General features: G+C 50.2%; 1 protein-coding gene across 2 annotated transcripts in view; it reads right to left on the reverse strand.

The window, feature by feature from the left end:
• LOC115551145 (neural-cadherin) overlaps positions 1 to 16,161 on the reverse strand; it is a 92,046-nt gene that overhangs the window by 18,664 nt on the left and 57,221 nt on the right. For both annotated transcript variants that reach the window (XM_030366700.1, XM_030366699.1), the window contains exons 14-22: positions 15,753 to 15,880; positions 15,027 to 15,213; positions 12,414 to 12,557; positions 10,527 to 10,810; positions 8,561 to 10,169; positions 7,615 to 7,705; positions 6,795 to 6,979; positions 5,640 to 5,872; positions 3,963 to 4,249 (exon numbers count right to left, since the gene is read on the reverse strand). In XM_030366700.1, coding sequence (XP_030222560.1) covers positions 3,963 to 4,249; positions 5,640 to 5,872; positions 6,795 to 6,979; positions 7,615 to 7,705; positions 8,561 to 10,169; positions 10,527 to 10,810; positions 12,414 to 12,557; positions 15,027 to 15,213; positions 15,753 to 15,880 — 3,148 coding nt within the window. The remainder of the gene's footprint in view (positions 1 to 3,962; positions 4,250 to 5,639; positions 5,873 to 6,794; positions 6,980 to 7,614; positions 7,706 to 8,560; positions 10,170 to 10,526; positions 10,811 to 12,413; positions 12,558 to 15,026; positions 15,214 to 15,752; positions 15,881 to 16,161) is intronic.

Raw genomic sequence — 16,161 nt, forward strand, 5'->3', positions numbered from 1 at the left:
ACAGAACCCTATTAAATGTGGGGAGAATAGGCATGGATTATCTCTCCGTTTTTAGCTGACAGTGTATCGGTCTCTCTTTTCGAGCCATGGGTTCAACGTAAAGGGGGTGATGCCGGTGGGTTGTATGCCAGGGCAGTTCCCCCTTTACGCTCGAAAACTGTGACAAAACGGCTACCTTTTTCTTATTTTTTTTCCTTCTCTATTGAATTAGTCACAAAGAGCGGAATATTCCCTGTGCCACTACGTCAATTAAGTATGAACACAGTGTTTCTCCGCTAAGTTCTTATCTAGCAGTGCTGAAGCCACTGGAGACGAATCCAGCTCTGCACGTCTTGTCTCCATTGTCAGGACATAATTAATTCAATTCCTCTTACGTTCAGACGCTCACCATAGCCATGCTGATTTTTACAGTCCGTGTCTCTCTCTATGCTCTGTCTGGTTCTATTTGTTTCTCTCTCTCTCTCTCTCTCTCTCTCTCTCTCTCTCTCTCTCTCTCTCTCTCTCTCTCTCTCTCTCTTTGTTTATCTTTGTCTCTCCCTCCTGAGCTCCTCGTATTTGAATCTCTCTCTCTCTCTCTCTCTCTCTCTCTCTCTCTCCTCAAGATAAATGCAATTGCTTTTTTCCCCCCACCTTATTTCCTTCTCTCACTTATCTACTATAATCGGAAACAGCGTTAAGGATCACAGCTGTCACAGATTAACCACATAACCCCCCCCCCCCCCCCCCCCACCTCCAGTGTCACTATGCATCCACCTTTCCCATTTGTATGTATCCTCATAACTGCGGGCATTAACAATTGGCAGATGGAGAAACACAGTGCGAGATCCATGCCAGTGACGAAAAACGTCCCTTTCAATCATGAAATGGGGGGAGCTGTGGGGGTTGCGGTGGGGGGGGGTGTACGGGTAGAAAGGGGGGGGGGGGGGGGGGGGGGGGGGGGCTCCTGTCCCCCATTACCGGGTGAGGCATGAGAGGCAACGGGCTGGCTTTACTGATAATGTCAAACCCATCTATTTTCATGCAGCGTCTGAGGAGGGGGAGAGAAAGCTCTGTGTACGCCGAAAGCCGTCAAGGGCTGTTTCTCCCCACCACGCTGTTTATTCTGCAGAGACAGGGCTACACATGTCAGGAATCCTGATCCTGCCAGTCCCACCGCCGGGACGTGCTGGGATGCCTCTGCACCGCGCATACATATGTAGACAGACAGGCAGACAGACAGGCAGGGAGAAGAACGGCGAAAAAGACGAACGGACAGACACTAAGACAGACGGACCGAGTGCACACCGCCACCTTATTCCGCGCTGTTCTTTTCATCCGAGTTAGGGTGAACCGTGACAATCCCAATGAGAGTGCTGCTGCGGCTGTGGGTGTTTCTCTCTCTCTCCCACACCCCGCCCTCCCCTCCTATTCCTGATGGACAATTTCAATCAGATGCTGTGTAAGACTTCCTGTTATCCGTGGCATGCATGGTTCTGAGCCCTCTGAAACCCACCCTCAAAGATCGATTATTTGTACTTATACTGTAATGGTGTGAGGACACACATGACAGATAAATGTATAGTTGCATCCCTATTCCTTCCCTCCGGGATACCACACAAATTATGAAAGCACTTTCAAATAACTGCAATTTTGAAGCATTAATTAACTTGTGTATCACAGTGATTTCAAAATTGATAAAACATTATTCCTACGCAAATAATTACAAGTAAGAAACTCCTAATCTGTTTAAAGATTAAGAAGATAATCAGGTAACGGTTTGGTCTATATAAGACCATTTATTTAAGACTATTTTCAAGTGTAACTTAGTAATTAACTCTTTAGAAAGTGTTAACAATGTGTCAACAATGTGTTAGACACTCTTTTGTGACAATCTTGCCTTGAAAACAAGATTTCCAGAAGTACCATTTCAAAAATGATTTTGAATGAAAAGACGGCAGTAGATTTGAATGCATTCAGCCTCGATTGCTGGGTCTTGTCCTTGGAATGCCCTGGTCTGCAGTTTGAATTTTCATGGCTTGAATTATCCAGTCCGTATTCTTGAATATGAGTAATGAATACTGTATTATGAATATCTGAAACGTGAATTTTTGTATTTTTGTTTTTGAAAAGGTTCAACTTGAAATGCAATATTAGAATTTCAAAGAGGTGAATTCAAAGCTATTATAAAAAAGCTATGAATTTATTTGAGGGCTGTCATACCTTTGTGAAATACATTGGAGTGCCACTTTGACAACATATTCATCTACCTACTGGAAGCCAACCACCACGTGTTCAATTTTTCAGTTCGTGATCATTAAACGATTGACAAGCACAGCTGAAAAGTGCTTTAAACCTAATCCTGAGAACCAAACAATCTCAACTCTGGAGAGATGGAGAGGGATCTTGATTTAAGTGGATTCCTTTGGATTTTCCAAGAGTTCCTGACACTTCCTTTGGATGAAGGAAGCATCTCTGCCTTCGGTCAGGGACTCAAAGGGACTCCTCACAGCGGCTCTGTGTCTTCCACTGACAGCACTTCTTGAAGTTGATCTTCCAGTCCGCTAAACTCTTTGGTATATAACCCCATCACAGTTACTACAACAAAGGTGGAAGCCCATGAAACCGGTCAGCTACAGGCAAACTGTAGTTTTGCCACTTTTTAATTTGACCATTTAAAAAGGCACATGTGCCCAGTTGTCCTTTCTTTGTTTTGTTAAAGGTTGATTATTGAGACCATCCATTACCATCACCAATAACAAATGATGACTACCAGTTATCAGCCCTGGACCAGCTCATGATCATTCTACAACCATTAACACCACCATCACAATGATCACAACAGTGACAATCCTTCAACCATTAACACCATCACAGTGACCACAACAGTGACCGTACCGGTGAACATCCTACAACCACACAGAGGACATCCTACAACCATCACAGTGACCAACGTAGTGACCATCACAGTCACCAACGTAGTGACCATCACAGGGACCATCACAGTGACCAACGTAGTGACCATCACAGGGACCATCACAGTGACCATCCCAGGGACCAACACAGGGACCATCACAGTGACCATCACAGTGACCATCACAGGGACCATCACAGTAACCATCACAGTAACCATCACAGTGACCATAAGGTCACCACTTAAGCTCAATCTCTTAGGTTTATGTGATTGAATGGAAATAATCAAGAATGGAGGAAGAGTTATTTAACAGTGTGAAGTAGGTATAAGTTAGCCTTCTGTCCTTCACTCATCTAGGCGTGACGTGTGAGATCAAATTAGCCAGATGCTACTTCTTCTCCCCTCCCTAAGGACCCTATTTACCCCAGGTGAAGGCCTTCCTATTGATCGCTAGCATTAAGTCAATTTTTCAAGGTCCCTCAGCTAATAAGCTTGGTTACCTTGATAGTTTAAAAGAAAATATTACACAATATCAAATAATAAATAAAACATCAGGAACATGGCGATTTTAGTCATATCCCTATATTAAACACTGTCATATATTTATAATAAACCAATAACCTAATGATACATATGATTCAGAGAATGGGTAATTGTTAACTCCTAATTTGAAACATTTGCTCACCTTCTACACCTATTCTTCTATTTGCTCATCCTACTCCATTAACCAAGGCTACCTTCCGCTCAAATCATTTCCACACGCCGTACGCGACGTTACAAACCGCCTATGACTAAAACCACGAGTATGCACACCCGCCCACAACACAGGTCTTGCCGATAAAAGACTAAGGCCCAATCCCATTTCTACCCCTTACCCCTTACCCTTTCCCCTTCAAAACAAGGGGGAGGGGTAAGGGGAAGGGGTAAGGGGTAGAAATGGGATTGGGCCTAAGTCTCCCTAATTCCAGCGCCATAACCTTCCACACCCCTCGCCCCCCCATCCAACCCCCTCGCCCCCCCATCCAACCCCCGCGCCCCGCCGACGACCCCAGGGTCCTGGCTCCGGGCTCACCTGTAGCCGTCCTGCGTGTCGAGGCAGGTGCCCCCGTGCAGGCAGGGGCTCCCTGGGTAGTAGGAGGAGCAGGGCCGGCGGAGCAGGTCGCGCGCCGAGCAGCCGCACGTGGCCGCGGTGACCAGGGTCACGGACGCCAGGGAGAAGCCCCCGCCGGCGTCCACCAGGGTGGGCGTGTCGTCCACGCTGAGCCGCGTGGAGCAGCCGCCCGCCGCCTTGCAGTCGGCGCGCGCCGCGCACCTGTCCACCTCCACCTGGCTGAGGTTGGCTCTCAGCATGGACTGCAGCTGCCGGAGGGGGGACGGAGCGACGGGCGACAGAGGGGGGGAGAGAGGGGAGGGAGAGGGAGAGGGAGAAAGGGAAGAGGGAGAGAGGGCAAGAGGGTGAGCGAGAACGGGAAGAGGGAGAGAGGGGAAGGGCGAGAGGGGGAGGGAGAGAGGGGGAGAGGGAGAGGGAGAGAGGGAGAGGGAGAGAGGGAGAGAATGATGGGGTTCAATCAGCAGATTTTTTACGTGGGTGTAAGGGTTTTTTGGCAGCCCTCGGTAATGTGGTCGGAGACGTGGATCGCCACGCTTCGGTGGTTACCGAGCTGGTGCGCGTTCACAGATACGCACACACACACACAGAAGCCCATGTACACGCACGCACACAGAAGCCCATGTACACGCACGCACACAGAAGCCCATGTACACGCACACACACACACACACACACACACACACACACACACACACACACACACACACACACACACACACACACACAGACACAGAAGCCTATGTACACGCACACACACACACACACACACACGCACACACACACACACACACACACACACACACACACACACACACACACCAACATGCAGGCACACATACACAAAATAGAATAGCGGCCTATGTGTACATAAGATCAATCCTTAATTTGAGAGTCTGCCATTTCCACCGTAAAGCATTCATTTAAATTGTTCAGAGAAAGCCTGGATTGCAATCAGAAGGAGAAGGTCAGGTGTAATTGTACCAAAGTGGTAATCGTTAGAGTGGTGATTATTTAGATTTGTATATTTACATAAAAAACAACATTTCTCATGGTTTCCTGCATGGTGTTATGTTTGGTTGTTCAGAAACACTCACTACGACTACTCCTAATACTAGCTACTAACAGTTACATCCAGTTCATTTAAACAAGTTTAATGGGACTCTCTATTATTCGATTAATCTGCAGGCATTGTCTCAGTAGAAAAGAACAGATGCAATTAGCAAGTAGGTCAGGGCGGCTGGCTCGAACAAATCCATGCAGCACTGGAACGCAACGAACAACAATTAAACCTCCAATTATTGGCTTTTCACCACCTGCTTCACTTCATGCACCTATACCCTTTCTTTAATTATCATATGTATAACGCATGTAATCACAGTGTACAGTTCGAAACAAAGCGTCCGCCGACAATGTCCTTTCTTCAAGTCTAAAACCGTTGCAATGTCACGTTTGAGAGGGGGAACGGGGAGATAGCCACAAAGATTCAGTAGGTAGGTACATACAGCCACCCCCAACCCATCATTAGTGATGATCCCAGCTCCTTGTTACTAGCGTTACATCATATCTCGTTGTACTGTAAGTTAATTCTAAACAAACCCAGCCTAATGATGGCCGTTAAGAGGAGCCGAGTCCACCCACCTTCTTCTTGTGAGCCGAGAGGATGCCATGCAGCTTCTCAGGACGCACGTAGCCGCTGTCCGTCAGCACGGAGAAGTGCAGGTCCACCGTCTTTGCCTCGCCTCCGTCCACGATGCCGAAGATGTTGACTCTCCCGGGTCTGACGGACAGGGATTTGGACAGGAAGTCCCAGAATATCTCCAGCCGACTCTTCCCCGTGACACGGGAATCGATAAACTCTCTGGCTTCGACGCCTGGGGAAGACAAAGGAGTGTGAGGGTTGGAAGAAGTGAACTTCAGAGCCTTCACTGAGAGCTTGAAGGGCCGATTAAGGCCCACTTAGTTTTAAGTCCATTAGCAGACTTGGTTTAGTAGCATCGTTGTAATTGAATTATTTTCGCCACTGGTTCGTTACTTTTATCAAAAGATGAATCCAACTAATTGGTGATGATGAGGATAGGATTTATGAAAGTTAATCAAATCTGTCGTGTCCCCTACTGAGTAACAGCAGACAAAGTGGGATCTTCAAAAATTACAAAAATTTAAATTACTTTCAGTCTGAGTCAGCCATAAGAGCTTCCAACAGTGTTTTTTCTACAAAAAGACCTTTTAAATGTCATGTTCTTTATCGTGACATGGATGAATTGACCTTTACTACTACGGTTGGCTGCGGGACACTGATTTAACACGGGATATATCTGCATTTTAACCCAGAGGAAGAAGCAGTATTTGCAAGCCGCATGAATTATGACTTGAAAACCCACAGCCTATCAATTAAGTCTTAACAAATTTGACAGCCTGATAATTATCCTATACAAACTATCATCCAATGAGGGCTTTGACAACTTCTGCCTTCGCAACGATCAGACTCACAAAGACACTCGTCAGCAGAACAATAGCATTGACGGAGAGGCAAAGTCCACGCTTGCGGCGGAGGGAAAGATAAGTCAGAGCGTAAATCAAATGGAAAAATCCATCATCCTCTAACTGTTTTCACCGGAGAGATACAGGCATCAGAGACAGAGCTGGTTGTGGACTGTATCAGTAGCAGCATCCAAAGCATACAGAAACCCTGCTCACAGAGGTAGTGGATAATGAAACACACAAACGGCATTAACAACAACAACAACAACAAATAATCGGTAGGAAACGTCCTGTGCTCCCTGAGCAACGCACCGGTCAGCCGCAGGGACGCAGAGGAGCGGATGGCCTTGTCCTCCAAATCCCGGACGTGAACCCTGACCTCTGACATCACATCAGGCCACACGCCGTCCGACACGGCCACCCTCATCCAGTAACTGCCAGCTGGTGTGTTCTGTCGGACGGTCAGCGCCCCCGAACTCTGGTTCAGAGTGAAGTACCTGTGAGCGGGGAGACAACGTGTGAAGGGCCATACGGAGGACAACTAGCAGAACACAACAGCCAGTGGGAACAAAGAATAAAGCGAAGCAGGTGGCACCGAGACAGGTCAGGAATCGGTCAGAGTTACAGCTAAGACCGAGAAGACGTAGAAGGCAAATTATCATTTTGTGAAAAGTGTCTGAGGGGAGGGGGGGGGGGGGGGGGGAGAAACACTAGCCAAGGAGAAAGAAAAACAGGCTGAAGCGAATACAAAAGGGACTTGATAGTTGTCATAGTAACTGTGAGAATTTTGTTACATGAATAAAACAAATGTACATTTGGTATTCCTAATCTGATTTTGAATGTGTAAATACTGAATAGCCACCCAGTCTCCCTGACTAAGGCCATCTGCTTGCCACATCTGTTTCACCTTCAGGAGGACTAAGATAACTGGGATTGGATTTCAAATTCAACATTTGTGTTTCTTAAGTCACTGAATCACTCCCTGACTGAATGAAGATATATTTTGGGTTATGACAAAACGTTTTCAATTTTTTTTTACAGTTAAACATAGAATACACATTTGTGTGCTTTTCCATTTCAGTGAGTGACTAAGCGGTGACTAACAGGGAGAATGGAAGAGCTGAGATCGTACTTGCTGGCACTTGACGCCAATGTGTAGGTCTTGTTGTCCCATTCATCTGGATCCGGGGCATACACTTTACCTAATGCAGCAGGGAACCTTCCTGTTCACACCCACCACATTCACATGTACACACACACACACACATGCGTGCACGCACACGTACGCAGACACACAGACACACACACAAACAGACACACACACACACACACACACACAGACACACGCACACACACACACACACATGCGCACACATGAACACACACATACACACACACAAAATGTATTCCCAGTTCAACGCAATGTGCTGCTCTTAACACTTTAACACTCATCCTGGAGTCTCTGTTGACTTCCTTTCTTTTTTTATCATGCTTTTATTTTTAGTTTTTCCTACATCATTTCTTTCCTCTGTTCATTTTTATTTGTATTATTTGTATTATACATAAGTGTGGGGCACATCCCACTGCTGGGATGAGTACTTCAAAGGGCGCGTAGCTTAAGGAAATGGCTATATCACTATGAGTGTGTATGGATTATGTTATTATCGACCTGCGGCGGCAGCGCCGCGGCAGCCGGCTAAACAAAGCAGTCGGGATGAGTCGCCCGGCGCTGCAACTACCTCCGCCGCCACCGCGTGAGGCCCTGATCAAACACCAAGGAGGTGGCGACGCCCGGCACGTCAACGCCAGAACAATTATGCACGCTGAAGACTTTTGGGAAGGCTTGGAGGGGGCGGTGGATTGGGGGGAGGGGGAGCGCCGAGACTGTTCTCAGAACAATCTTGATATCACAATAAGGGTGTCAAATCAGCACCATTGTGCATTCCTTTCCTACAACCCCAATTTACACCTTTCCCTCAAGTGTAGCTGTAAAAGTGCATTGCACCACAAAATAAATGACAAGGACGCCCAGCTGGGGATGTCTGGAAGCATGGTGGTGGGGGGGGGTTCATGCATACCCTTTCGGCTGTGCATGAACACATCCTTCTCCCCTGCCTGGTGGGCATTATCATTCTGGTCGCCGATGGTGATGGTCAGGGTGCTGGTGGCTGTGATCGGCGGACGGCCGCTGTCGCTCATGATCACCGGCAGATTAAACTCCCTCTGCCGCTCGCGGTCGAAGCTCCGCAGGGCGGTGAGCGTGCCGCTGCCGTTCCCGTGGTCCTGCAGGTGAAACTCGGGCGTGAAGGGCGGCGGCAGGGACAGGGAGAAGGGCCCCCCGTGGGCCGCAGAGTCCCTGTCCACGACGCGCAGCAGCGTGGAGCTCTGGTTCAGCCAGACCACCTGCGGGGGCGGGCTGTTCTCCCAGAGGATGGGCGCGTAGGCCGCCTCCAGCTCGGGGCCGTTGTCATTCACGTCCAGCAGCGGCAGGTGGAGCGCGACGCTGCCGGTCAGCGCCGGGCTGCCCCGGTCAGTTGCCATGACGACCAGCTCATAAGCCGCCGCCGCCTCCCGGTCGAGCGGCCTGGCCACCGTGACCAGCCCCGTCTGGCTGACGGAGAAACGTCCTTCCGGGTCGGACTCGGCGAGGATGCTGTACGTGATGTCGCCGTTCGGCCCGGAGTCGGCGTCGCGCGCCGTCACCTGCAGGACGCTGGTCCCCACGGCGACGTCCTCGGACAGCGGCGAGGGCGGGTGGCGGTCGGGGGTGAAGGCGGGCGCGTTGTCGTTGGCGTCGTCCACCTGCACCACGCAGTGGACGGCGCTGGAGAACTCCGAGTCCTCCACCCTGACGGTGAGGTTGAACCTCCGCTCGCCGGGCGCCTCGTAGTCCAGCCTCTTCCTCAGCCGCAGCGTGGCCGTCTGCTCGCCCCGGCGGCCCACCACGTGGAACCGCTGCTCGGGGTCGCCCGCCACCACCGTGAAGGTCAGCCGCCCGTGGGCGCCGCCGTCCGGGTCCACCGCCCTCAGCTCCAGCACGGCGGCGTCGGGCTCGCCGGCCTCCGACACGCGCCCGCCGCAGCGGCCGTCGGCGAAGCGCGGCACGTGGTCGTTCAGGTCCGTCACCGCGATGGTGGCGGTCGCCGTGCCGACCATGCCCCCGCCGTCCCGGGCCTCGGCGATCAGCAGGTGCGACTCGGCCGCCTCCCAGTCCAGCCCCTCCGCCGCCACCGAGATGGTGCCCGTGCTGGAGTCCATGGCGAAGAGGTCGGCGCCGCCCGCTGCGCGCGAGTTCCTGGCGAGGCGGTAGGAGAGGATGGCGTTCTGGCCCACCGCCGCGTCGTCCAGGTCCACGGCGGTCATCTCCATGACGAAGCTCCCGGGCGGGGAGTTCTCCGCCACGGTGCCCAGGCAGGCGTCGGGGGCGCAGGAGAAGGCGGGTGCGCTGTCGTTGATGTCCCAAATGTTGATGATGACGTCGGTGAAGCCCGTGAGGCCCTCTCCCTCCTCGTCCGTCGCCATGACGACAAAGCGCCAGACGGCGCGCTCCTCGCGGTTCATGGTGCGCTGGGCGTACATCTCCCCTGTGATGTCGTTGATCACAAAGTGGGATTCAGCGCCCTGGCCGTGGATGGAGTAGCGGATGGCTCCCTGGTCTGCGTCCTTGTCCGGGTCAGTGGCAGTCACCTTCAAGGAAGAGAGCGGTATTTCTAATCTCAAAGAATTTACTGTTTCTGCACAAAGCGTGCAGGATTCCCATGCAACCCTCAAAGTAGGCAGCACTACCCTCGTCCAAGCCATGCAATAGGCGGAAACACGGCCATGGATGAAAGTAGTTATCTGTTATTAGAACTGTTTACTGTTTGTGTTCCCTGTGCAGCACACATTAAAAATGCAAAACTAGCAGATTTAAAGCAATAAAGTAAAAATAATAAAATCCCTGCAAAAATCTCCCTTGACTTTCCTTGAATGCGATTGTAAACCACGAAGAAGCAAGCATTCAACCAGACCACAACCGCCTCCGATCCCCTCGGACGGACCCACCTGCAGCACGAACACGGGGGAGCCGTCCAGCTCCTCGGTGACCGAGCCGTAGTACTCGTTCATGGAGAAGACGGGCGCCTCGTCGTTCTTGTTGACCACGTTGACCACCACCGCCGCGTAGTCCTCCCAGCGCCCATCGGAGGCCAGCACCAGCAGCTTGTACCTCTTCTGCAGCTCGTAGTCCAGCGGCTGGGCGATGAACACAGTGCCCACCTCCGGCTCCATGTCGAAGACGCCCCCCGTGTTCCCCGAGGTGATCTGGTAGCGCAGCTTGGCGTTCGCCCCTGGGGGGGGGGGGGGGGGGGGGGGGGGGGGGGGGTAGGGGGCAAACGTCAAACACACGGATGATGCCAAAGAGTTATAGGGTTCTAGGACCTTAATTTTACGACTCTTATTTCCATATCAGGGCTAATAAAACTGCTGAGATATGAAGTGAAACTTAAGCGCCCCGACACACTGGAAAGGGTAAATTAATTTTAAATTGCTGCAGCGGTAGTGTAGCAATCTAAAATTGTTTGCCACTTTTTAGCCGGAGGCGTTTAGGACATTGACCTTCTAGATCTTTCTGTGGAACACATATTAATGCTGATATAGTCGCCCTAGATTGCACCTGCAACAAATAACTAAATGAATACCCTTGAGGCCTAATACCAAGCTTATAAACCTCTCTCCTCCGAGGAGCCCGATACTGGTACATTTTCCAATTTAACTCTCTTCTTTTGATGACTTAATTAAATGCTACATTTGTACGTTATCCTCACAGCTCTAATCAGACACTAATTAAAGCAGATGAGAAAAGAAAGACGGGGAGCGAGAGAGTCAGTGTGAGACCGCGAGGGCGAAAAACAAGAATCCGGAACTATATGGAAGAGCCCCCCTGGGGAGCAATTCCAAAGGAACATCAGTCGATGTAGACCAGACGAATAACTTAACATCTACCCCCCTGATGGGTCTCCATGGAGACCAACCGCTGGTTTAAAAGTGGGGGGATTGATAAAAATAATCTCTCGGAAGGTACACTACATTGAACCAATCAATGTGCGGGCTAAAAGTAGCTGCAATCCCATGTAAATTCACTAATCTGGACCAGGAACACGACGCTGGCCGACAAAGTGCTGCTGGCCCCCCCTTGGGGGTGTGACAGGCTTACAGTAGGCAAGCCCGGGGGTTTCCAGCTTATCGCAGCTGGAATGGGTTTAAACTCTCAGACAACAGGGATGTAGCTTTTAATGTGGAGGGGGGGGTTAGCGTTGGTCGAACTGCAGACATTCATCACCAGTACATCGGCTTGGACCCTCCGCGCGCCCACGCTCAACATTAATACTTGATTAACGACCCCAAACATGCCTGATAAAGGGCTTCTTAGGATGAGCAACCGCTTTTAGCACTCAAATCCCGCCCACCCACTGTGTGGGAGCATGTCGGTCCCTTTTTTCTTCTTTTTTTAACATATGCGCAATGTGAATTAACAAGGGAGTGAGTGATTACTGCTGAACCCGGATCGCTGCAACAGAGGAGATGATGAGGTAGGATATTTTACTCTGAATTTCACAGCAGCTATTGGAAAACATTTTTCACACTCTATCCCTCTCTCTCACAATCACCCTCTCGCTCGCATTAAATATAAACATGTGTGTATATATATATATATATATATATATATATATATATATATATATATATATATATATATGCTTTTATGCATTTACACACATACACACCACAGCACAAACAAAAATAAACAACGTGCTAAATGAACTTATGATGACAGATTGACCGGTTGGTAGATCTAAAATAAAGCGCTGTCCACTGCTCTGAAATGCTACCTACATTTCCTGGCACATAGTTAGTCTGCACACAGAAGTCAACGTTCCCGTGCGGACTCACCATCGTCCTCGTCGTTAGCGCTGACGGTCACGATGGCCAGCCCCACGTCTGCGTTCTCGTCCACGCCCACTTCGTACAGCCGCTGGGCGAACACCGGCTTGTTGTCGTTGACGTCGCTGATGAACACCCTCACGTAGGCCGTGTCTGCAAGCAGCCCAGCCCCAGAACCCCCCGCGTTAGACAGCACAGCGGGGGAGCACGCAGCCTCGAGACGTACGTTCACACGTGTGTGCGTGTGTGCAAAACAAACAAATGCAGGAATGTAAACACAACTTAACGCACGCAAACACAGGAGCGCACACAAACATGTGAATGTACACAAACACAGGAACACACACCAACACGTGAACGCACACAACGAGTGAATGTACACAAACACAGGAACGCACACAAACACATGAACGCACACAATCACAGGGACGCACATAAACACCTGACTGTACACAAACACTTGAACGCACACAAACACATGAACGCACATGAACACATGAACGAACACAAACATGTGAACGTACACAAACCCATCCACACACGCTTACATTCACATTGTGATTAGTTATATTGTTCTCCAGACCAGACATAATGTCGCACGGAAATAAAGTATCCCTCAGCTATATATCTGGTAAAAGTTTATCAATTATTAATACGGAACCAAATAAAAGAAGTTGCATGGCATTAGCAGTCGATGTTGGGCGTTCACATCCATCAGTGTCGGACGGCGGCAACAGCAGAGTGGATAAGGAGCATCTCCACTGGGGGAGGTTAAATGTTTACAGGCTGACGTGCGTTTGTGTGTTATCTGTGCACTCCTCATTAGGTTGTTTATTCCACCGCGTTGGAAAGAGTAAATTATCGGTCGACCAAACACATTGCTGACATGTTCATTTGGAGCTGGTGGTAATGATGGCGGAATATATATTGCTATTTCTCTGCCTCCTTCTGCATTTATCTCCTTATTTAATTCCTTACTTCTCTCTCTCTCTCTCTCTCTCTCTCTCTCTCTCGCTCTCTTTCGCTCTCTCTCTCTCTTTCTCCCTCTCTCTACACTCTCTCTCAATTGTTGTCTCTTTCTCTCCCTCTCTCTCCCTCTATTTCTTTCTCTTCTCTCCTCGTCTCTCTCTCACGCTCTACACTCTCTCACGCTCTCTCCCTCTCTCTCTGTCTCTCTCCCTTGCTCTCTCTCAGATGGTTTCGGGGGCTGGCGGGGGGAGAGGGGATGGGGGTGTAGGAGGCGAGGAGGGTAGGGTAGTGTTTGCAGATAAAATGTGCCGCCTCTGGAGCCCAGAGATACATAAGCGTAAGACCTGACCGGGGGCTCATTGCAAATGCTAAGCAGCCGCCCCTGCCCCCCCCCCCCCCCCCCCCCGCCCACCCCTCACCCCCTCTTCCCCTCTCCCTCCGAGAGAGAGAGCTTTGCAGCTCTGAAACGTCATCCTACACCCCTCACACCCCAGCCCCCTTAATGCCTCCTCCTCCACAAACATTTGCTAATGCCGACCGGCAGAACACACAACTCCGGCGCCGTCGCCCATATAAATGCGGCTGCTGCCGCTTCGCTCGGGCCGTGCACAATGTGGGGAGAAGGCCGCGATAAACAAGGGCTCATCTCATTGGGTTGAAACATTGAACAAGGGGGAAGGGAAAAGTAAGGAAATAATCCACGTCTAGCAACAAAGACGTCTCCGGGCTCGAGGCGTACACATGGAAAGGGCGAGAGCGGGCGGTGTGGGGTTGTGGGGGGGGGGGGGGGGGGGGGGGGGGGGGGGGGGGGGAGGGAACGGGGCAGACTTGTGTGAATAAATTGCATGCTGATTCCCTCTTCAAAGTCGTTCCCAGGGTGTGAATGAGCGCTAAGGTGGTATCAACCGCGGCCGCCTGTCGGAGACACGCAGGCAGGCAGGGGAGAGGAACTGGCAGGGGCCCGTTTGGGTCGCTGTCCTGCCCCCCGGGCACCGGGGAGGGGGGGGGCTGGAGCTCCATTTAACAGGAGGAGACATTCAGGTCACTCCACAGACTGGCCTGAGAAGGGCCTTCAGTTTCAATTTAAAAACGGAAAAGGGTTTCATGGACGTACCGCTGGGGAGGGTTGGAGAATAAAGATAAACGAAAAAACATTGTTCCTGGAATGTTTTATTGAATTTGCTTCAAAGAGGAAAATGATGAGGTTTTATTAATATTTCAGCAGGCCTTTTAAATAATAATAAACATCGTAACTCGTTAATATTATTGTCATCACCGGCGCCATCATCATCATCATCACTCTTCATCATCGTTATCACCACCTCCACCACCACCATCATTATTATCCCCACCCTCATCATCACCCCCGGTATCAACATCACCACCACCACCATCACCACCAGCACATCCTCCACCACCACCAGCACATCCTCCACCACCACCAGCACATCCTCCACCACCACCAGCACATCCTCCACCCCCAGCACCACCCTAAACACAACAACCACTGACCCCACCACCATCATCACCACCATCTCCAACGACACCACCACCACCACCACCACCACCACCACCACCACCACCACCACATCCATAACCACCACCACCACCACCACCACCACCACCACCACCACCACCAACCCTCCACCTCACCTGAGTTGGGCTGTTTGTTCTTGCCGGGCCTGGCCGACTCCTGGCCGTCCTCGGACTGGACCTCCAGGAGGTAGGAGCTGCGCGCCTCGCGGTCGAACACCGCCTCGGTGTAGATGGTTCCCAGGGCGGGGTCCATGCGGAACAGCTCATGGTCCCCAGTGCTGTCGCTCAGCAGAGAGTAGGTGATCTGAGAGGGACAGAAAGGTGGAACAGGGCCTTCCTTTTATTTATCACCAGAATAGAAAGGCAATTTTGTTATTTTGGATAAAATGTCAAAAGGGATTTGTGTGCCTGAATTGTAATGTAGGATGTATGCATGTACGTATGTATGTACGTAAGTATGTATGTATGTATGTATGTATGTACGTACGTACGTACGTACGTACGTACGTATGTATGTAATTACCCATGTTTGAATGTACGTACGTATGTAAGTATATATGTACGCATGTATGAATGTATGTACGTATGTACGTATTGAGCTCATTAAGATCAATCAGGATCAAGGGATACGCATACAGTTCAATAAGCCGCTTCATCAACACCACAACGACGGCTGTACAAAACACACAACCAGAGCTTCTGTCATCCAAGCGCACACGACACTGCACAGGACGCAGCAAGGGACGGGCAGATGGCGGTTTCTAGCTAGCTATTCTATTTATTTATTGCATTTCCTTGACTAAACATGAATGGACACACACACACACATACACACACACACACCTGGCCGTTGAGTCCCAGATCCTTGTCGTGCGAGGACACCTGGAGCACCGGGGTGCCGATCTGCGCTCCCTCCGTGACCGAGGCTTCGTAGACGGAGGAGGTGAAGAACGGCACGTTGTCGTTCACGTCTGTGGGGAGACGCCATGATTAACTCGTGGAACCGAATCAAGACAAATAACTAATATGCATGAATAATTCAATGAACGAATCCATTTTTTTAATGAAGCACATTCAATTATGAAACACAATGTATGTTAATTTAAATCGCAAACGTAATCTTTCTCGTTTATCTTATCATCAGCGTCATTAAAAAATAAAGCAAGTGAGGCTGAATGTGTACGCTACAATGTGTATGAACTGTGTCATTCTGTGCAACACTTTACATTAAGCCTGAGGCGTAATCCTGGCT

This window comes from Gadus morhua, chromosome 9 (genome assembly GCF_902167405.1).
Source record: "Gadus morhua chromosome 9, gadMor3.0, whole genome shotgun sequence".
Classification (NCBI taxonomy): Eukaryota; Metazoa; Chordata; class Actinopteri; order Gadiformes; family Gadidae; genus Gadus; species Gadus morhua.